Consider the following 22509-nt stretch of genomic DNA (forward strand, 5'->3'; position numbering starts at 1 on the left):
CTGCCGGGGGCGACGCTGCCGACTGGGAGACTGTATTCCATGTCTGAAGACGAAATGCAAGAACTCAGGGAGTTCATAGATCGCAATTTGAAGTGGGGATTCATCCGGGAATCCAAAGCAGTGGGGGGCAGTCCCGTGTTTTTCGTGAAGAAGAGAGACACGCCCGAACGGAGGCTCATAGTGGATTATAGAATCATCAATTCCAGGACAAAGCCCACGGCATTCCCCATGCCCAAAATTGACAACCTGCTCGCGACGGTGAGGAAGGGACGGATCTTCACCAAGTTGGATCTACGAGGGGCGTACAACCTTATACGCATGCGGGAGGGCGACGAGTGGAAGACAGCCATGTTTACGCCTTTAGGAACCTATGAATACAGAGTCATGCCGTTTGGTCTCCAAAATGGCTCCCATTGTTTCCAAGCTTTCATGCACCACGTGCTAGCGGGACTCCTCTACAAGAAGTGCGTCTGCTTCTTAGATGACATCCTGATCTTTTCGGAATCGCAGGAGGCGCACGAGGAGGACGTCAAGGAGGTCCTGCAGAGACTACGGGAGCACAGACTTTACGCCAAGCTAGAGAAGTGCCAGTTCGACACGACAGAGGTGGATTTCCTGGGCTACAAGCTGTCCGACAAGGGACTTGCCATGGACAGCACCAAGGTCCGCTCGGTCTTGGAGTGGAAGAGCCCGCGCAATCGGAAGGAGGTCCAGAAGTTTGTCGGTTTCGCCAACTTTTATCGCAAGTTCATCAAGGGGTTCGCGAAGGAGACGGCGGCCATCACGGACACCCTGAGCTCCAAGAAGAAGTTCACCTGGACGGACCAGGCGGAGCAGTCCTTTCGGAGGCTCAAGCGTCTCTTCGCGTCCGAAGAACAGCTGCTACACGTAAACCCCAGCAAACCGATGAGGGTTGAAACGGACGCCTCGGACAGAGCGGTGGGGGCGGTCCTGTTGCAGCAAGATCCGCAAGGGGACTGGAGACCGTGCGCATTCTACTCCAGGAAGCTCAGCACGTCAGAGCAGAACTACACCATCTGGGACAGGGAGTTGCTGGCCATTCATGCAGCCTTCAAGGCGTGGCGGCACTTCCTCGTCGGAGCCAGACACACAGTGCAGGTCCGCACGGACCATAAGAACCTGGAGTACTGGCGCACGGCGAAGTTCCTGAACCAGAGACACATCCGCTGGGCGGAGTTCTTTGCGGATTTCGATTTCCGGATAGAATACATCCCGGGAGACAACAACGTCATGGCGGATGCGCTATCCAGGAAGCCGCAGTATCTCGAGGAAGCGGCACCGGCAGCGGCCAAACACATTTTCGCACCAGAGGTGTGGGCGTGCGCTTCAGCCGCCGTGGACCTGGAAGCAGTGCGTCGCGCGCTACAGGCGGATTCGTTTGCGCAATCCAAGATGGAGGAGGTGCGAAACGGCACAGCGAGGGACGACGAGTTCCAGATACGCGACGGACTACTCCTCCGCAAAGGGGCTCCCTACGTACCGGGAGACGACCTTCGCGCGAGAGTCTTGCAGCAGCTGCACGACGCGCCCAGCGCTGGGCACTTTGGCAAGGACAAGACGGCGGAATTAGTCACCAGGGACTTTTGGTGGCCCAAGGTGAGGGGAGAAGTTGCGGATTACGTTTCCAGGTGTGACACCTGCCAAAGGGCCAAGCCAGTACACAGGAAGCCGGCGGGTCTGCTGGAACCGCTGCAGACGCCGCTCGAACCATGGGAGAAAGTGGCCCTGGACTTTGTTACAGATCTGCCCAGCTCGCGCGGCAAAACAGTGGTACTCGTGGTCGTAGACCTCTTCACTAAGATGGCGCATTTCATTCCGTGCGCGAAGGTGGCCACAGCGGAACAGACCGCCAAGCTGTTCATAGACCACGTGTTCAAAGCTCACGGCTTGCCGCAGTCCATCCTGTCCGACCGGGGCCGCCAATTCATCTCGAACTTCTGGCAGAAGCTGCTGGGCATCCTGAACGTCAAGATCAACTTAGCGTCGGCACGACACCCGCAGACCAACGGACAAGCGGAGAGGGTCAACGCCATCATGCAGCAGTACCTGCGATGCTACGCCAATCAACAGCCCTCGACCTGGGTGGACTACCTACCGCTAGCCGAGTTTGCCTACAACAACACGAAGCACGGGTCTACAGGGGTGACACCGTTCTTCGCCAACAATGGGCGCCACCCCAGAACCTTCCCGGGGTTGGAGACCGAGGCAGAGGGGGAGCCACGGGGGGCAGAGCACTTAGCCGCAGAGTTACAGGAGGTCCATGAGCAACTCCGAAGGCACTTGGAACTCGCGAAACACGCCTACAAGATGCAGGCAGACAGGCACAGGAGGGTTGGGGAAGACATACAGGTAGGGGACTGGGTCTGGTTAGCAGCTCAGGCAGTGCCGGCCAGAACGCTAGCTAAGAGGAAGCTAGAACACAAGCAGCTGGGACCTTACCAGGTCGCGGCACAAATCAATCCAGTGGCCTACCGGTTGACACTCCCGGAGGGCTCCAGAATGCACCCAGTCTTTCACAGGTCAGTGCTCACACCCTACAAGGCACCTCACAGGTTTCAGGCGCCAGGGGACACACCAGCCCCACGTAGCCCATCGCCAACAGGGGAGGGACCACAGAGGGCGACGCCACTCAACGAGGTCACGGAGATTTTGGACTCCAGATGGGGGGAAGAGGGAGTTGAATATCTCCTCGCCAGGGAGGGTACTCCGGCCAGCGCCAACGAGTGGGTGCCGTGCTATGCCGTGGAGGAGCACTACCTCAAAGACGAGTTCCATTCGCTCTTCCCACACAGACCCATGCCGGCGGAGTATTTCGACGACTGGCTTTTCACACCCACACTGTCAGCCAGCACGTTCCAGGGTTTCTCCTCAGATGAGGAGCCGACGCCTGGGACGAGCTCCCAGGAGGGGTCGCTCTCGGGGTTTGTCACGGACCGCTCCTATTGGTGGGACACTCAACCAGAAGTGGGGTGGAGCAGGGAACTGCTGAGGGGGCCCTTGCACACAGCCTCACCCGAGGGACCGGGTGGAGAGGAGGACATGGACGTGTGGGGGGAGGATCTTGGTTTTGAGCACGACAGCAGAGAAATGGAAGCAGAGGAAGTCGACGTCGACGAACCCATCGTGGGGGGGCCTGATCCCGCTGGCCGGTTGCACACCAGGGGGAGAGAACGGAAGCCAGCACTCACACCCCCAGCGCTGGAGCACCCGGAACCCACACCCGAAGAGGGGGAGGGGGGAGGGGGGGCTTTGAGGGGGGGGATGGATGTCAGAGGCTCAGGAGCAGAAGAGCAGGGGAGAGAGCAAATAGAGAGCGGAGGAGAGGAATCAGAGGGGAGCGTAGGGGAATATGACAGTGACCCGAGAGATTCCATGAGCTTCTCCAGTGAATCAGAAGATTCCCAGGAGGGGGCGCCTATGGTAAGGGCGAGGGGAGTCCCAGGGGGGACGCTCCATAAACAAGGGACCAGAGGGGACTCCCAAGGGAGTAGCGGAGGATCAGGACCAGTTCCCCCACCAGAGCACAGTGGGGGGGAAGAGTCACATGAGTCAGGACCAGCTTCTCCTCCAGCGGGGAGAGAAGATGAGTCAGGGGTGACCACGCCCCCATCGGGAAGTGGGGAAACGGAGGGAAGGCCAGGTCCAGCTAGCCTCCCCGAAAGAGGGAGCAGTGACACAAGTGTAACGGTCAGAAGGAAGGTGGGAGGCTGCGCGCGCGCGCCAAGTTCAAATGTGGAGGAGCGCGGGACAGCAGAAAACCCGGATTGGGAGCCAGGTCCTAAAGCCCGAAGGAGGGGGGGAGAAGAGTCAGGGGACTCAGCATCAGAGGAATCGAGGAGGGCTGAGACTCCGACTAGCAGGAGGACCCAGAGAAAGAAGGAACAGAGGAAGAGGTGGAGTAAGGCTAGAATCTTAAGCTGGTGTCAGGGGGGAGGAGATTCAGATGGGACTTCTACGGTCTAAGGCATAGACGTAGCGTTGCGCGCTGCGAGTCTGGAAATGAAACTGAACTTCAATAAAGACTTTTTTACTTGAGGAAGAAGCAGCGTTGGTCTTGTGTGAGCTGGGACCTTGGGCAGCGCTGACACTCGTGAACTCATAAAACTGTCAAATCTCGCTACAATGTATCCACTTTGTTTCCGATTTCAATTGTCAATATAAAATGAGCTAAAATCTTTAAAAATTCATATAAAATCAACTGCAACACCGATTTTCTTGCTTTTGGTGCCAATCGGCTCAATTTCTCTAGGACTCCATGACACCTCCCCTGTCCTCCATAATCCCTCAAGCGAGGTGCCACGTACTCTCAGGAAGACCCTAATCCTGTCAAATCACTCTGCCAAGCCTTTCCTCCGGGCAATGCCAGGTGGCAGACTATGCATACTTGGACCATTGTCTTCTCATCACCAGTACTCAGGAAGCGCTTATCTGTGCATATCTCCAGCTCTGCATATTCCTCCCTCCCTCCTCCATATGTTAATCCCGTGTAACCCAACCTCTTCTTAATGTATTCATGATGTAACCTGTGTAACCCAACCTCTTCTTAATGTATTCATGATGTAACCTGTGTAACCCAACCTCTTCTTAAGTGATGCAACCGTGATGTATTTTGCACTGTACCCTGGGACATGGAGGGAAGTTTTAAAAGTTCATGTCACCCCTTCCTCGGAGTTCAATCTCGCCTTGAACCTGTTGTGCAATAAAATTGGATCTTCTGCATCTTGCTCCTGTCTCCGGCTGAGCTCATTTTCCTCTGCAGGGACCTGCGGACTTAGTCCGATGAGCTGGGTGGCAGAGCAGTCTCGCACCCGGATTTTTCCGTAACATTGTAAATCACATGTCTTAAACCCACAGAAAAGTCCTGAAACCATTTTCTGTCTCCCAAAATGACCTCAAATATTTCTCTGCAAGGTCAAACGAAATGGGAAATCTCCCCGTTGTCTCTGTGCTCACAAATCCTGCCTTAAGGGCACATTTAAGGTGTGAATAGGGTGAGCCTGTGACCTGGGTTCAGAAATTAAGTAGTTAAAATAACAAAAGAGTGGCCAAAACCCAGATAATGCAATCAGGTAAATGGCAGACAGGAAATAAACAACACACTCAGGATTCTGTTTTAGATGTATTGGGGGAGGTGGTCCTGGGCTACACCCCTTCTGTGATGTACGTATGATGTTTCTGGGGGTGGTCTGGAGTTTGAGGGTGGGCAATTTAAAAAGTCTATATAAGGGTGGGCACACCTTTGTTCTGGGTCCCTCCTCCCTCCTGCGTGTGGGGGGAGCACCCTGTTGCAACAGCTTTAACAAAGATCAGGCTTACGAGCTGCTTTACTTCTCAATGTTCTTTGGTTGGTCTCTGTTATTTTCTCCTACCAATAGAGAACCTACAAAAGGACTCTGTATGGGCTCTTGGGTACCCTATAAGGGAAAAGGAGCAGTTTTTTCTCATAACACCACCATACATTTGTCATAACTGTGTCATAAATTGGGAGTGTCTTCTGGCAGAAACCTGAGCACCAGGCTTGCCCTGTCCCTCACACGCCCTCTACCTCCTACCTGTTACGGAAAAATTCTGGGGGCAGGTTTACTCTACTGCCCAGTTCTCCTTGTCAGCAAAAGAAGGAATCTCCAGCCAAGTAAAGAAGCAAATCAGTGGTCAGTAGACCTAATTCTTGTTGTTGCAAAAAGGTTCAAACACACAGAGAGTAGGAACCCCAAGCATGGGGTTGCATGGACCTTTAAGAACTTCCCTCACTTCCCATAACACATTTCCAGATACATCATCAATACATCACCAATGTGTCACCAAGAAGGAGGGAATCTTGCATGGTAACAGGAGTCCATTATTCAATAAAACTATTTAGACCTATCCTTTCCTGAAGATGGGCTTTGTGAACACCTGGCTTCTGCAAACTTCATCAAGGGATATCTGTCTGGTCCAGTTATCTTTTCCCTTGTGAGGTGGGAGGTGTAAGTGACTCTATGCCTCAGGGATTTTGGAGGCTGTGGAAGCCCTGGATTCCCCACTTCCAGAGGAGTCATTAGCCATTGGAACCAAGGAAATGGGGCAAACTGTTGAATTTTGGTGATTATTTGATTCTATATTGGATAGTCAGGGGAAACACTACAATACATGGTATCCACTTATTGCTACAGTTTTATACACTACTTTTTAGAGGCTGTGGTGGGGACTTGGGATTTTGGGGAAGTCATTTAGCCCTCCCCCCCCCCCCGGTTTTAACACACCCTTTAGGTAAAACAAAGGTAAGTATTTACATGTTTCTGTTTCCCAGTCCAATCCATTGAGGTTGGATGTGCTGTTGGTCTCGGAATGAATACCTGTCTGGCACTCAGGTACCAGGATGTCAGCAATTATCACCCAGGGAGTGGTCTGCTGAATATGTGAATATGAATTTCAAGTTTTCCCGTTGACCCAGTACATAGATACATTTATCAGTGAATTGTTACATTTGGTAATGTGCAGCGGTGGCTCTTTGTCTTTGCCTCCTAGTGCGGAGAGGCAAAGCTGGGGGGGGGGAGGTCTCATGGAATAAAACCAAAATAAATAAACTAAAGGCATGTGAATGTGCAGAAGGGAGGGACTGCAATTATTTGCTGAAGAATGCAAAGTTACCTTCCCTATAGCAAGGGAAGGTAAATGAAAGTATTCAAATGCCCAAAGTCACTGTATCAGCCAGATTCACTTGTGGGTCTTCGAATATATTCCTCTTTGCTTAAAAAATGAATTAAGTCAGACCAAACAGGTACGAAATAGTCCTTTTTCCTTTGACCCTGAGGACTCTCAGCTTATCAGTTAGTTTTCCCAGCAGGGCAATCTCCCACGCTTCAGTGTACCAAGTAGTAAAATTGGCCCCATCTAGTTTTCCCCAAAACTCTAGCGGTGGTCCTAACCGCTATAAGCAGGTGCCCTTTCAAGTCTTTACAGTGCAGATTTTGGTTACCCTCATCAGATGTAGGTAAAAGTGCTAAAACTGAGAAGCTGGGATAATGTGGCAGTTTAAGGTCTTAGTGATATTTTTGAACAACTGCTCCCTCTTTTCTAGCTCAGCTGATGCACAGCTGCCAGACAGGTCCCTATCCCAAAGTCCCTGTTGCAGGAAGGGAGCCTGAGGAGCTGAGGCAGATGGTGTTGGCAAAGGACTGGGTCCTAGACTTGATGGACAAAATAGACACCGATGAATCCCTGTGCCTGGATGGCATCCACTCCAAAGAACTCAGATGCAAAATTGCTGCTTTTTAAAAAAACAAAAATGTACGACTGGCCCCTCAGATCAGCCTCCATCACTGAGGACTGGGAACTGGCCAGTGTAACACCATATTTCAAAAGGGATCCATGGGTGGGGCTTTTGGAAATTACAGGCTTGTTAGCTTAATGACTGTCCAGAGAAAACTGATGGATAGCATTATTATTATAGAAGAACAAGCCTTGCTGAAGTAGAGCCAGCATGGCTTCTGCCTGGAAAGTCCTGTCCTGCAAACCTTTTGAAGTTCTTTGATGTGTCAACAAGTATACTGGCAGAGGTGGGTCTGTCAACATTGTCCTTAGGTAAAGGTAAAGGTACCCCTGCCCGTACGGGCCAGTCTTGCCAGACTCTAGGGTTGTGCGCCCATCTCACTCAAGAGGCCGGGGGCCAGCGCTGTCCGGAGACACTTCCGGGTCACGTGGCCAGCGTGACAAAGCTGCATCTGGTGAGCCAGAGCCGCACACGGAAACGCCGTTTACCTTCCCGCTTGTAAGCGGTCCCTATTTATCTACTTGCACCCGGGGGTGCTTTCGAACTGCTAGGTTGGCAGGCGCTGGGACCGAACGACGGGAGCGCACCCCGCCGCGGGGATTCGAACCGCCGACCTTTCGATTGGCAAGCCCTACGCGCTGAGGCTTTTACCCACAGCGCCACCCGCGTCCCAACATTGTCCTTAGCAGGGCTTTTTTTCAGCAAGAACTCAGCTCCAGCACCTCTCAAGTGGGCGCCATTGCCATTATAAGATAATAAGGGACGCATTCAGAGTGAGTTCCAGCACCTCTTTTTCTAGAAAAATAGCACTGGTCTTTAGGCTTTCAAAAAGTTTTTCATGGGAAGCAGAGAGCAGGAATAAATGGACTGTCCTCCCAATGAATAGTTCCAAACCGGGTGAATTGGCAATAAAATGGCAAATGCAGACCGTGCAGTGCATGCACACCGGAGCAAAAAATCTGAACCTCATATAGATGTAAACAGGGTCTGAATTGGCGATGACCAACCAGGAACAAGAATTTGGGGTCCTAGCGGAGAGCATGATGCAAGACACTCAGGTTGGAAGTTGCTCCCCTCCCCACACACTGACACGAAGAGCTTCAGCTGTTGAATTTCTGCCAAGCCGGCTGCTGTTAGAGGCCCAGGAGGAAATGTTGCACCTCCTGACTTCAGTCCAATGTGTACTTTCGTGGGAGCAAGTCCTGCTGCATCTGGCAGGGCTTGCCTTCAAGCCAGCACAGGATTGTGCAGCGCGGAGGGTGCTTAGCACCTGCCACAAGGCGGGCTCTTTGGGCTCACCCCCAACAGCTAAGAAGAGCTGGATTCGTCATTCAGGGTTAATGCTCAAAAGCTTGCAAGTCCCTGATTAAATCGCAACAATACAGAGATGCCGCATGATAAAGGAGGCAGTTGGTGTTTGATTTCATTGTCCACAATTAAATGAGTGACTTTGGAAGGGGCCACCTGAAAAACTTGACATTTTCCAGAGTTATCCCTTTCCCTGGAATTTACTGTCAGTTCTTCACATAGCACCCAGCAGGCTCTTCTTATGTTCTTAGCTAGAAATTGGGGCTTTCGTGCTGTGGCTCCAGCCGCCTGCAACCCTCTCCTGACTGAACTGGTGCTCTTGCTTCTAGAAGCTTCCTCAGACACCTTTTCTCTCTGACGGAGCTTCCTCTGAAGTGTGACTTAGCTGTTTTACGATCCAGACTGAATTTGTGTGATCTGATCTTTTAAAGATTTGCTTTCAAACTGCTATGTATGTGTTTACTTCTATTATATATTTTGTTATGCGATATTTTCACTGTACACTGCAATCCGCTTAGTGGATTCTTAAATACAGGTAGTATAAAACTGATCCCTCCTCAAACAACTCATTTCTTCCTCTTGGAAGATCTCCTGTTGGAGGTGAAGCTGTAGGCATGAGCTGCCTTGTGCTGAGACAGGCGATCTTGAATCCTGCATTGCAGGGGGTTGGACTAGATGGCCTTCCACCTCCCAATTCCATGGTTCTATCTAGCTCAGCATCAGTTTCACTGACGGGCAGCAGCAGCTCTCTAGAGGGCTTTCCGTAGACACACCAGGGACTGAAACTGAGACCTCTTGCATGCAAGACATCTGCTCTGCCAGCCTGTCCCTTTTATTACCTACATTAAAAACCTGCCTTGATCCTGGTATTTTGGGCCAGGGCCACTATCCAAGCATTGCCAGGACAGATACGCTTTGAGGATGCCCCAGAATGCCAGACCAAGTCCACAGCCCCCCTTTTATGTGGGATATGCTGGTTTTAAAAACAGCTTGTTTTAATGGGTCCTAGAATCATAGAATCATAGATTTGGATGGGGCCCCCAAGGGTCATCTAGTCCAACCCCTGCAATGCAGGAATCTCAACTCAAGCATCCAGATGGGCCATCCAGCCTCTGCTTAAAATAATTCCTGGAAGGAGAGTCCACAATTTCCTGAAGGAGTCTGTTCTGTTGTTGAATAGCTCTTCCTGTCAGAAAATTATTTCTGAGGTTTCTTGCTTTCATTTGAATTTCTGTCAAGCCTAACTCCTAACTGCACCTGCTGGCCTCTCTCTCTCCCCCCCCCGCCCCCGCCCACAGCAAGAGGGGGGATTGCCACGCAGCTCAGGGTTCAATTCCTCACATGAAGCCAGTCTCTCCCTCTCAGCCCAACCTGCCTCTCAGGGATTAATACTGTATATAATCATCATCATCATCATCATCATCATCATCATCATCATCATCCACCTTGAGATCCACAGGAGGTGAGCCCTGGCTACTTATGTACAACATTGACTCATGTGGCTGCCTGCCCAGCCAGAGGAGTGGCTCTCCAGCAGCTGCCCTGCCTCTCCCTGGTGAGTCCCGTTCCCTGGAAAATGGAGCTTTGCTCCTCAGGTGCTCCTTTTGAGAAGGCAGTCCAGGAGGAGACACCCTCTCCTCCTCTGCCCCTTCTGCAACTGTTCAGAGCTGCTTGCCCTGCAGACAATATTGGGGCCTTCCTCCTCTTCTTCCTCCTCCTCCATGGGCTCTGCCTCAGTTGCTGTGATGGCACCAGAGATGGGGCTGGGAAGGGGCCTCTGAGGAGGCCCTGGAGGAGGAGATCCCTTCCCTGGCAGGCGGCCATTGAGGTGGAGATCCAGTGCAGGAAGGGAGAGTCCTCTTCTCAAGGTCCGTAGCCTGGCTGTCAGAGTCCACTGCAAGGTCCAGAGCGGGAGACAGGCGTGTCCCTGGACCCAGGGCTTCACTGCTCCACTCCCTTCCTCCCTTCACCTGGGCTGCTCTCTGCCCCTCGCAGGTTGCGCTTGGCCTCTCTGAGAGCAAGTCACTCCCACCTTCGTGCCCTGTCAGCACAGACCGTCCTGCAGAGGAAGCAATGAGGCACCTGGCCAAGAAGACTTCTGGGGGCTGCCGACCAGCTGCTTTTTTCTGCTTTGGACTAACCCTCCTGCTGGTGGTGAGTCAAGGGGGCCTGGGTGGGGGTAAAAGCTGAATGGAGCCCTTTGGGAGGATGCAGTCTTTCGAGGGGCGGGTGGGAGCATTGTGGTGGTATGTGCATCTCCTGGGGCTGCTGGTGGTCACTGGGCTAAGCCATGTTGCCCCCAACTAAAAGCCCCTGCAGGGAGTGGGGAGGGCTCAGTGGGGTTGACTTTGGGGTGTGCATGTGATTGAAAAGGAATGGCGATGTGGGTCAAGAGTGGACATCTTGCCTCTGTGGGGCCTGTTCCTGGTCTGTCCTTGCTCAGCCCCACTACTTGCATTCACCATCAAGCCAGACAGTGTCAGACAGACGTGCAACCTGAGCGGGGTGGGGGGTGGGGGTGGGGTCCCATCCTGAAGTTCCCGCAAGAACTTACAAAAGACCCATTCGGGGTGTGTGTCTCTCCTTCCTTTGAGGTTTTTAAGCAGAGGTGTGTGGCTATCTGTCTTGGATGCTGTAGTTGAGATTCCTGCATTGGGGGGTTGGACTATGTGAGATATAAAACACCGGCCCCAAGACTCTGGGTCCTGGGACCTTTAAATAAAAATTTGAGCAAAATTGGTGAAGCAGCAAAAAGTTAGTTTATTGATTACATATACGTTTCTTTCAAGATTTGGGTGTCCCAAAAGCAGGCACACCCCAGTTTAGTAAAACACAAGTTTATATCACCTGTTCCCCATTGGGTGGAGGCACACAGGGGTTACAGTCTTATCAGGACCGCCTAATTAAAATATTAAACTCTCTGCCCCTATTGACATCTCCCATCCCTCTAAATCCAGGGACCATCACTCTTATATACTTTTACCCAAATAAGGAAGTGTGTTCTCATGCATTTACCCAAGCGATGAAGCCACATCATGACCACCCCTTAGGCGCACATGATTTCTATCCAGTTCTACCCTGCTGAAGTGTCTAAACCACATTCCAGCAGTAAGCCACCCTGTTTTCTGGCATTCTAACCCCAAGCCAGTAAAGATAAGTCCCCAAGCGAGTCTATGGTTTCTGAGTTGTTGCAACATTCTGCTCAGAAGCTGCAACTATTGGAGGCCTTTTGACCTTTTATGCTTTTATGAAAAAGAGACATTTTTATTCCTTACAGACCAGATGACCCTCGGGGTCCCTTCCAGTTCTACAATTCTATGATTCTATGAGCTGCCTCTTGGTTTGCCTGGAGTGCTCACATTTTGCTCAGTAATGTTTCAGGGGCAAGCGAGCTGGGTGCCAAAGGGAATGAGATGTGGAAGAGCCCATCTCTCGGGGAAAGGGGTTGGGCTGGGTGGTCTTCTGAGTTCTGAGGGGGGACCTTGTGCTTTGCTGGCCACTTGGGTGGGCAGGGGGGAAATGCAAAAAGCTTGACTGACTGGTGGAGATGAGAGGGAAGTGCTGCTTAATCTCCCGCTCCAGCCCTTCTCAGCCAGGGTTCTGGATGTGCACATTGAAGGGACACGGCTTCCCCCCAAGGATCCTGGGAGCCATAGTTCACCCCCAACTGGACCAGATTTCCCCTCACCCAAACAAAATCCAGGAATCTTTGAGGGGAGTTGTGTGGTGCCTCTATCTAAGTTGGGGTCAAACACACTCTGCAGTGGTTTGCCCTCAGAATCCCTGCTGGATTTGGAGCTTGGAGGAGGGGATTTGTCCCCCTGCTTTCCCTCTCCCTCTGTAGGAAGAGGACTTGCAGAATTGATGGGTGTTGCTGTGTGTTTGGTGTGTGTGAGGAGCAAAGTAAGAGCAGTCCAAATTGGGAGTTAAGATTAAAAAGGGAAAAGGCAGCTTTGCTTTAAAAATAAAGTCAAAAACTTCCTTACAGTAGCTTCTTGTGCAGGGTCAATTTTTTTGAGAGAAAATGTCTCATGCTCCCTCCCCCAAAGAAAACTGGGAAGTGTGTGTGTGTGTGTGTGTGTGTGTGTGTGTGTGTGTGTGTTGGCAGGGGCTCTGCCTCCGGGCACTCCCCTCCCCTCCTTCCCTTTGGCTCTTCCCAGATCCTTCTTGGAAGACTCTGTTCCTGCTGGGTTGCAGCAAATATAATAAGCGGTTGTTGGGAGTATGATGGATGCTCCTTCCACTTCCGGAGCCGCACCTCAGCCTCAGATGTTTGGATTGCACCTCCCTGCCTTCCATCGTTCACTCAGCCCCACAAGGGCACCAGTGGAGCTTAACCAGGAGATTCCCAGCCCCTCCTTCCTGCAGGGCTTGGGGTCCCAGTGGGCTGGGGAAGGGTCCCATCCTCAGGGTTGGGGGGGGGTCTGCTGAACCTTGAAGGAGCTCAGCTTTCCTCGCTTCTTGTTTCTCTCTTGACTCATGGCTTCCCGGGTGTTATGTACTGAGTTGAACAATAGGATCCAAACTGCAGCAGTCTGATTGGTCCTAGAACAATAGGATCCAAAAGGCAGCAGTCTGATTGGTCCTAGAACAATAGGATTCAGAATGCAGCAGTCTGATTAGTCCTAGAACAATGCAGCAGTATGATTGGTTGGCAGGAACCACCCAATCATGCTCCAGATAGAAGTGAATCCACAACCTGATTGGCTTACAGTAGAATTCCGGAATTAGCCAATCATGTGCAGCCCATTGTGTAAATAATGTATATAAAGCAGATACTTTGAGGGGACTTTCAGTCATTCCTCCTCACCACTATGAGCTGAATAAAGAGCATGAAATCACTTTGCGACTCTGAGTATATTTCACTGGCGACGAAGGTGGGATCCCGCTGAGCTGACTGCCACACACAGCACCGCAGCACCGCCACCTGCCGCACCGCTGCCTCGCACCGTGTATCCAGGCTTCAGCTCCGGGACACAAGGAACTCAGAATGGCAACCGACAGCAGCTTCTCGCCGTTCAACCCAGCATCTGGAGACTGGGAAGCGTACGTGTCAGGGGCTCAGGAGCAGAAGCACAAGGGAGAGAGGAAATGGAGAGCGAAGGGGAAGAATCTGAGGGCAGCGTAGGGGAGTATGACAGTGACCCGAGAGATTCCATGAGCTTCTCCAGCGAATCAGAAGATTCCCAGAAGGGGGCGCCGATGGTCAGGGCAAGGGGGGTCCCAGGGGGGACGCACCAGAAACAAGGGGCCAGCGGGGACTCCCAAAGCAGCAGCGGGAGATCAGGACCAGCTTCCCCACCAGAGCGTAGTGGGGGGGAAGAGTCACATGTGTCAGGACCAGCGTCTCCTCCAGCGGGGAGAGAAGATGAGTCAGGGCTGACCACGCCTCCATCGGAGAGTGGGGGAACGGAGGGGAGGTCAGTTCCAGCTAGCCTCCCCGAAGGGGGAAGCAGTGACAGCAGCAGTGCAACGGTCAGGAGGAAGGTTGCCGGCTGGGCGCGCGCGCCAAGTTCGAATGTACAGGCGCGCGGGACAGCAGAAAACCCGGATTGGGAACCAGGTCCTAAAGCCCGCCGGAGGGAGGGGGAAGACTCAGGGGACTCAGCGTCAGAAGAGTCTAGGAAGGGCGAGACCCCAACGGACAGGTGGAACCAGAGGAGGAGAGAGCAAAGGAAGAGGTGGAGCAAGGCTAGAGTCTTAAACTGGTGTCTGGGGGGAGGAGATTCAGACGGAGCTTCAGCGGTCTAGAGTTTGAGACGTAGAGCTGCACGCTGCGGCTGTGAAAGTGAAACTGAACTTCAATAAAGACTTTCGTACTTAACAACGAAACGGCGTTGGTCCTTTGTGAGCTGGGACCTCGGGCAGCTCTGACAGTACGTGTCAGCGCTGCCCGAGGTCCCAGCTCACAGAAGACCAACGCTGTGTGGGGCCAGCGCCAGGAGGCCGCATTCCAGGCAGTCAAGGACTTGCTTGTCTCAAACTCGGTCTTGGCACACTTCGACGAGAGGCTGCCGGTGGTGCTAGCATGCGACGCCTCGCCCTATGGCATTGGCGCTGTCCTGGGACACCAACTCCCAGATGGAAGAGAGGTACCGGTGGCATACTTTTCCCAGACACTCAATGGAACCGAGCGGAACTACTCGCAAATCGACAGGGAGGGTCTGCCAATCGTGAAGGGAGTAAAAAAATTCCATGATTTCTTGTACGGGCGGCCCTTTACTGTGGTGACTGACCACAAGCCATTGCTTGGCTTGTTTGCCCCCGAAAAGCAGACCCCCCAAGTGCTGTCTCCTCGCGTCCTCAGGTGGTCAATTTTCCTTGCCAGCTACCAGTATGCACTGATTCACCGCCCTGGGAAGGCGATGGGCCATGCGGACGCCCTCAGCAGGCTACCACTACCGGAAACAGGCCCCGACCCAGCACCTGCACAAGAGGTTATGAGCCTGGAGCTGCTTCCCGATCGCTCCATTCAGGCACAAGAAGTGGCACACCATTCCAAGAAAGATAGGGTCATCTCCCGGGTCCTGGACTGGGTGTGGAGGGGATGGCCCAGCAGCAGCCCCGGGCCAGAATTCACCGGCTACACAACCCGCAAACATGAACTGTCAGCCCACAAGGGGTGCCTGTTATGGGGAAGCAGGGTTGTTGTTCCCCAGCCCCTCCACAAAAGGGTCCTCACAGCCCTACATGAGACACACCCAGGAGTAGTAAGAATGAAGGCCCTTGCCAGGAGTTATGTGTGGTGGCCGGGGATCGACGGAGAGATAGAGGCCTGGGTCAAACACTGCCAGGCCTGCCAAGAATCCCGCCCAGATCCCCCAAGGGCCCCAGTCCAGTCCTGGGAGTCCGCCCGAGCACCATGGTCACGCCTGCATGTGGACTTCGCTGGCCCCTTTCAGGGGAAAACATTCTTCATAGTGGTGGACTCCTACACCAAATGGCTGGAAGTCGCACTGGTACCATCCACTTCTACGTCCGCAGCCATCCGGGTACTACACAGGCTGTTTGCAACCCACGGGCTCCCTGACACTCTCGTCTCAGACAACGGGACTGCATTTACATCAGGAGAAATCCAAACCTTCACAGCGCAGAACGCCATCCGCCACATCCGTTCGGCACCATTCCACCCTGCCACCAATGGCCAAGCAGAACACATGGTGCGGACCACCAAGGACACCCTTCGCTGCATGACGCAAGGGGATTGGGAGTACCGCCTTGCCACATTCCTTCTAGCACAGCACAGCACCCCCAGCTCAACGACTGGCCGGAGCCCCGCTGAACTACTAATGGGTCGGCACCTTGCAATCAGATTGGACCGCCTTCACCCCGATAGAGCTCAGGATGAGGTAGTGGTGGGGGAAGGCAGGAACCCCTGGACCTTCGAGGCCCAGGACCCAGTGTACACAAAGAATTTTGGGGCAGGCCCTGCATGGGTACCCGCCACAGTCACCAGGGTCACTGGCCCCATGTCGTACGAGGTGCTAACAGATGGGGGGGGCAATGCTGGCGCCGCCACTGCGACCAGATACGGCGACGATTCCCGGGAGAAAACCAGGAGGAGAAGGACAGGTCAGAGGAGTCCCAAGGGAACAGTGGGGCAGTGAGGCCCATAGAGCAGCAGGGGCAAGCAGGAGAGGCAGAATCAGTAAATACAGAGAGGACCCGTGAGGCCGAAAGGACACCGGAGCCAGAACCACGACTGAGCGAGCCGGTTGCGCCAGACCAAACAGCCCCATCACAGCCAGCATCCTTGGAACACGAGCCAGAACCTGAACCCCGGACCAGGGAACACCCCAGGCCGCAACGCACACGTAGGCCGCCGGCGTACCTTGAGGACTATGAATGCAACCTCCCGGGCAGGACTGGAACTTAGAGGGGAGGGGTGTTATGTACTGAGTTGAATAGGATCCAAACTGCAGCAGTCTGATTGGTCCTAGAACAATAGGATCCAAAAGGCAGCAGTCTGATTGGTCCTAGAACAATAGGATTCAGAATGCAGCAATCTGATTGGTCCTAGAACAATGCAGCAGTATGATTGGTTGGCAGGAACCACCCAATCATGCTCTAGATAGAAGTGAATCCACAACCTGATTGGCTTACAGTAGAATTCCGGAATTAGCCAATCATGTGCAGCCCATTGTGTAAATAATGTATATAAAGCAGATACTTTGAGGGGACTTTCAGTCATTCCTCCTCACCACTATGAGCTGAATAAAGAGCATGAAATCACTTTGCGACTCTGAGTATATTTCACCGGGGCTAAGGAGAAGCAGGGTCAGCCTGGAATAATATTGAGTTGGATAATGGCTGGTGGGAAAGGGGTTAGGCAGGGACCCTCTCCTCTACGCTCTGCTGCCCCCCCCCCGCCCTTCAGACTGCTCAGGCCAGGTAGAAACCTTCTTCTACTAAGGAAGAAGCTTATTTCTCTAGGTCACTTCTGTTTTCTTCACTTCTCAGTTCTCTCTCTGGCCCCCCCAGTCTCGTGCCGTACCCGCCCCATTTACACGATTTTCATCTGTGGCCCCCTTGGAATATCCTGGGGGGAGGGCCCAGGGAGCCATATGGCCCCCAGTTGAGAAACACTGCGCTAAAAGATGGCCAGAATGCAGAAGCCTAATACAAAAAAGTCATAAAAATCCAAATCTTTCAGGAGCATCCATCCATCTGCCCTTCAGCCTCACTGGAGGCACCTGGCGCACAGAGGGAATAGACACCCCCCTGCGCAAAGCCCGGGTCTGGGGTCTCTCCTCGGTAGCCAGCAGGCGTCGTGGGGAGCGCGGAAAGACCCGGTGCAGGATGTGAATGGCCATGTTTATGCTGTGAACCGCCCTGAGATCTATGGATGAAGGGCGGTATACAAATTTAATTCGCCACCACCATCATCTTCGAGGGTGGGGGCTGGGAAAAGAGAGGGGGGTCTCCCTTTCTAGACCTCTTTAAAATATGCTTTTAAAATCCACAGAGGGCTCTCGATGGCTCCTGGCCACAAAGGCTAAGCGTGGCACTCCACAGAGGCAGCTATGCTTCTGGGTGCCAGCCCTGCCAGGAGGGGAGACGGCCCTGCGCTTGGAGCCTGCTCGCGAGTTTTCCTTCGAGGCACCCTAGAGCCAGCAGCCACAGGCTCTTCCGCCGCTCTGCTGCCCGCCTGACGGCTCTCCTTCGGTCTCCGCAGGTGCTGTACTACATCATCGCCACCGAGGAGCCCCGGGCCCAGTCGGCGCCCCCGCCCGCGCGCGACCCCCGCCCGGCCCCGATGCCCTCCCCAGACGCCCGCGAGATGCAGGCGCTGCTCCAGCTGATCGCGTGGCCGGCTCCCGCCGAGGCCGCTGACGTGGCGTTCGCCAGCTCCACCAGCCCGGAGAAGAGCGGCTATGCGCTCCTGCACGCCCTGCGCAACTACACGGTGGGCGACACGCTGCTGGTGCGCCTTGAGGCGCGCGACCACGCCGGGCGGCGCAAGCGCTACGGGGGCGACTTCGTGCGAGCCAAGGTGCACTCGCCGGAGCTGAAGGCGGCCGTGGCCGGGACGGTGCAGGACCACGGCAACGGCTCCTACACGCTGGCCTTCCCGCTGCTGTGGGCGGGCGCCGTGCGCGTGGCGGTGCGCCTCACCCACTCCAGCGAGGCCGTGGCGCTGTTGCGCCGCATCCGCCGCTCGCAGCCCTCCACGGTCGCCTTCTCCGGCTACTTCGCGCAGCCAGACCAGCCGGGCAAGGAAGAGGTGACCGAGTGCAACGTCCACCCGCCGCCCGGGCCGGCCTGCCAGTACGTGGACCCGGGCACCGGCGAGCGCTGGTTCTGCGTGCGGCCCCAGGCGCACCCTTGCGCGGCCCTTGTGCGCCACTCGTCGGGGCGCTACAAAAGCGTGCTGGCGCCCAGGGAGAAGGCTTTCTTTGCAAGGTGAGAGGGGCGGCGGGGAGGGTGCCAAGTCGCCCAGGAGGCTTGTTGGACAGGTCTTTCAAAGAGAGAGGTGGGGGTTTTGTTTCTGCTTTTAATAAGGTTTTGTTAAAGCATTTTCATAACAGAGTAAGAGAAAATAAACTAGATGAAAACAAACAGCGAGAGAAAGAGAAGAGAAAACACCAAAGGAAAACAAAAAGAGAAAAGGAAAGGAAAGGGGGGAAATGAAAAGAGGAAAACAGAGGGAAAGTAAAAAAGACTTCTTATTTTTTGTCTGTCAGTTACATAAAAGAAAGTATTCAAAATATTCACTCTAGAATGACCTACAACTGGCAATATTTCCCGAAACTTCCAACACAAATGTCACAGATTAATTCGTTTTCCTTTTTACACAAGGAAGGTGTTCTCTAATTATTGTTATTAATAAACGTTAGCAATCGTTTTTCTCTAATCAGACATATCAGCTTTGTTTCCAGCAACTTCAACAACCTCCATATTAAACAATAATAAATACGTCCATCTTTGTCCACACAAAAGTCTCTCTGCTGTAATCATATATTTAAAAAAATTCCACAGTTCTTTTCTAATGTTTTGAATAATTTTTATATGCAGTCGACAGACAAAGAATCAGAAGTTCTCCTTTTTTCTTTCTTCTTTTCTTTCCCTCCTATTTTTCTTTTTCATTTTTTGTTTGTGCTTTTATTTAGATCTGTTTCTTTTATCTTTGATATTCTCAAAAGATATTTGATATTAGTTTTTGTATATCCCCCAGGGTGGGGAGGGGAGGGCAGGGGAGGCGCCCCTCCATCTCCCAGGGGCCACCTGGGCGGCTTCTGCAGAGTGTCTCTCTGGGCCCTGACTCCAAAGCCATCCTGTGACCCTTTCGTGTAAAAGCAGCAGGTAGGAAAGGCTGAGACGAGGCAGGTGAAGGTGCCTGAGGGAGATGCACCAGCACGGTCAGTCAGTAGCCGGAACCAGCTGCTGGAGGGGCTCTGGGGGGTGGGCTCTGGGGGCCCTTGATGCCCTTTGTTCTTCCCTAGAGCCAGGAGTTTCCCAGGAGAAGCGCAGCCCAGGCAGCAGCACCTGCAGGACCCCCTCTTCCCCTTCCCCACTTCTCATTTCTCTCTGTCCACACAGGGCTGTGACAGACCAACCCATCCCAGGGAGTGTGCCTGTTATCCAGGTGCTGTCCAAGCCCCAGCAGGCCATCGGTGAGTTGCCAGGGGGGTCAGTTGCCCCCTGCTGGTTCCTGGTCCCTTTATTACCTGGTCACATATTTCTCTAACATATTTCAAGTCTGTCAATCAAGTTGGCTGGAAATACTTGATAATGGATGTCACAGACATCCTTTTGAAATGGTGAATTCCTCTCTCTATGGACAGAGTGGCACTTTTCGGGCCTGGTGGGAGCTGACCACCTCTCTCCTTTGCCCGCTTCCCTGCAGTGACGCCACCCCCTCAGCCGTGCCGCCCTGGCCTTGCCCCCGCTAACCCAGTGGGCTTCTACTACCAGGACACCTGGGTTTCCTTGCTGTGTTCCAGTCGGCCCTTCACTACTCCAGACTCGGCCCTCAGCTGCCTGAAAGGAAAGATCGTTCACATGGTTGGAGACTCCACCCTGCGCCAGTGGTGGGAGTTCCTGGTGGAATTCATCCCTTGTGAGTGCCTGCTCCCCTGGGGTAGTGGCAGGGGGGACACTTTGGGCATTCAGGTGGAACCGGAGGCAGGTTGAGCTGGGCTGAGCTGAGGAGACCAGGCAAAAAGAAATGGAGGGAAGAGGACAATGAGCAGGGGCTACAGGGGAGGTCCCATTTGGTCATGCCGGGTGGAAAGAGGAGGAATGGATGGCTGGGGCTAGGAGAAGCATGGAAGGGGCCAAATAACTATATTTTACCCAACATGAGTCTCGAACCCATGACCCTGAGTGAAAGATTATTGTGCTCTACCAACTGAGCTATCCAGCAACTCTTCAAACCCTGGTCTCTCCAAGGTCTGAGTCCAACACTCTAACCGAGCGGGTTCTCAAAGGGTGTGGTGCACCATAGTGGGGTAGCAGGAGAGGATAGCAAGTGTGGCAGAAGATTCAAGGGCAATTCGAGAAATGCTTAAATTATAGTATAGTACAGCATCAAAATCATTTTTTGCATTTGCAGAATATGGATAGATATATTCTCCAAATGAGAGCAAGAGCCTCAAGAAATGCTGAGGACAATCCAACTTGGGTTTTCCAACACATTTCTTATTAATGAAAAAGTTTGGTGTGGTGGGAGTAGATTTTTATTCCAAAGGTGCAGCCCAGAGAATAAAGTTTCAGAACTTTACTCCTGAGTTGCAGAAGGTTGGAGTAGATGACCCTTGGGGGTCCCTTCCTACTCAAGCTGTTACACCCCCTGTCCCTGTGAGGGTGGGCAGGACCCAGAGCAGGAGAACCCAGGGATGTTTGGGGTCTGAATCTCTCTCTGTCCCCCCTCTCTCCCTGCCCCTCTTGCCAGCACTCCAGCAGATCGACCTCCACGTCACTTACCAGTCGGGGCCTCTCCTGGCCGTGGAGGCCACCCGAGGCCTGGTGCTGAGCTGGCGTGCCCACGGTCTCCCTCTGCGCACTGGCAAGACCATGATGGCTGACTTGCACTACCTGGCCAACGAGCTGGATGCGCTGGGCGGTGGCCCTGACACCGTGGTGGCCTTCACACTCTGGGCACACTTCACCACCTTCCCCCTGGAGGTCTACGTCCGGCGGCTGCGCCAGGTGCGGCAAGCTGTGGCCCAGCTCTTGGCCCGCAGCCCCCTCACCACCGTGGTCATCAAGACGGCCAACACCGGCTACAAGTCTGTCTACGGCAGCGACTGGCTCTCCCTGCAGCTGGATCACCTGCTGCGCGCCATGTTCGCCGGCCTGCGTGTGGCCATTGTGGATGCCTGGGCCATGACCTCCTGCCACTACCTGCCCGACAACATCCACCCTGGCAAAGTCGTGGTGAGGAATGAAGTTGCCTCCTTCCTCTCCTACGTCTGCCCGTGAGACTGAGCCAGGAGGGAGAGGGAAGGAGCCCCAGACGGGGGTCTCCAGATGCCAGATGTCTTGCCACACTCTGCTCTGTGGGTCGAAGATCCCCTGCAGTGGGGAAAGGGGCCTCCAGAAAAGTGGGGGGCACCCTTTCCCCCCAGCCACAAATGTTATGGGGAAAATGGGGGGACTTTGGGTCCCTGGAGGTCTGCTGTGGTCAGAGATACAAATGGAAGGAAGCAAGCCAAGCTGCTGATCTGTATTGGTCTATTGCAATAGACCAGGGGTCGGCAACCTATGGCCCATGGGCCACAAGTGGCCCACAGGGGTCGTTTAACTGTCCCATGAGCCCCCCCAAACCGAGCCGCCCGCTCGGCAAGTCCCCACACGCTGCGGTAAACTGGTGTAGCGCAGCACGGGGACTCGTTTTCACAATGCTGGAAATTGCATCTGTGCAGACGCAGACGCTGGAAATTGCGTCTGCGCAGATGCAGATGCCGGAAATCACAGGCACACGCACACGCAATCCAGCCCACGGAGGGATCTCTGCTGGAGTGAACCGGCCCAGGCGAGGTAAACCTTGCCAACCCCTGCAATAGACTCACCCCCGCCTGCCCCCCTTGCAGGAGGTGAGGGAGCCCTGAACAAAAGCATGTTACAATTTTTATTTTTTATTTTTTAAAATGATATTTATTAAGAATTTTAAAATTACAAAGAAATAGAGAGAAAAAGAAAGAAGAAGAAAAAAAACAATAGAAAGACAAACAGCAGTCAAACAATACAAATTGATAAAAATCAAAATCAAAAAACCAAAAAAAACACATAACACATCAAAATCAAAAAACAAGAATAAACCACAAAAATTTAAAAACAGATCCAATATTCCCAAATCCTTAACTGTCATAACCTTATTTCATCGACCTCCTCACACCTCCCTTTTTTGTATTCTAGTTGTTAATTATAACAGCAAATCCTTTCCATTTTTCATAATATCCTGTCATTAAATTACCTTAATCTAT

At 53.2% G+C, this 22509-nt stretch overlaps 1 protein-coding gene across 1 annotated transcript in view; it reads left to right on the forward strand.

The window, feature by feature from the left end:
* Window positions 1-22151, forward strand: part of LOC128400469 (NXPE family member 3-like) — a 28636-nt gene extending 6485 nt beyond the window's left edge. Inside the window, exons 2-6 of the mRNA XM_053362670.1 lie at window positions 10577-10735; window positions 17757-18484; window positions 19622-19695; window positions 19929-20141; window positions 20976-22151. Of these exons, the coding sequence (XP_053218645.1) occupies window positions 10655-10735; window positions 17757-18484; window positions 19622-19695; window positions 19929-20141; window positions 20976-21505 (1626 nt within the window). The 5' untranslated portion in view covers window positions 10577-10654 and the 3' untranslated portion in view covers window positions 21506-22151. The remainder of the gene's footprint in view (window positions 1-10576; window positions 10736-17756; window positions 18485-19621; window positions 19696-19928; window positions 20142-20975) is intronic.
* Window positions 22152-22509: the final 358 nt, after the last annotated feature.

This window comes from Podarcis raffonei, chromosome 13 (genome assembly GCF_027172205.1).
Source record: "Podarcis raffonei isolate rPodRaf1 chromosome 13, rPodRaf1.pri, whole genome shotgun sequence".
Taxonomy (NCBI): Eukaryota; Metazoa; Chordata; class Lepidosauria; order Squamata; family Lacertidae; genus Podarcis; species Podarcis raffonei.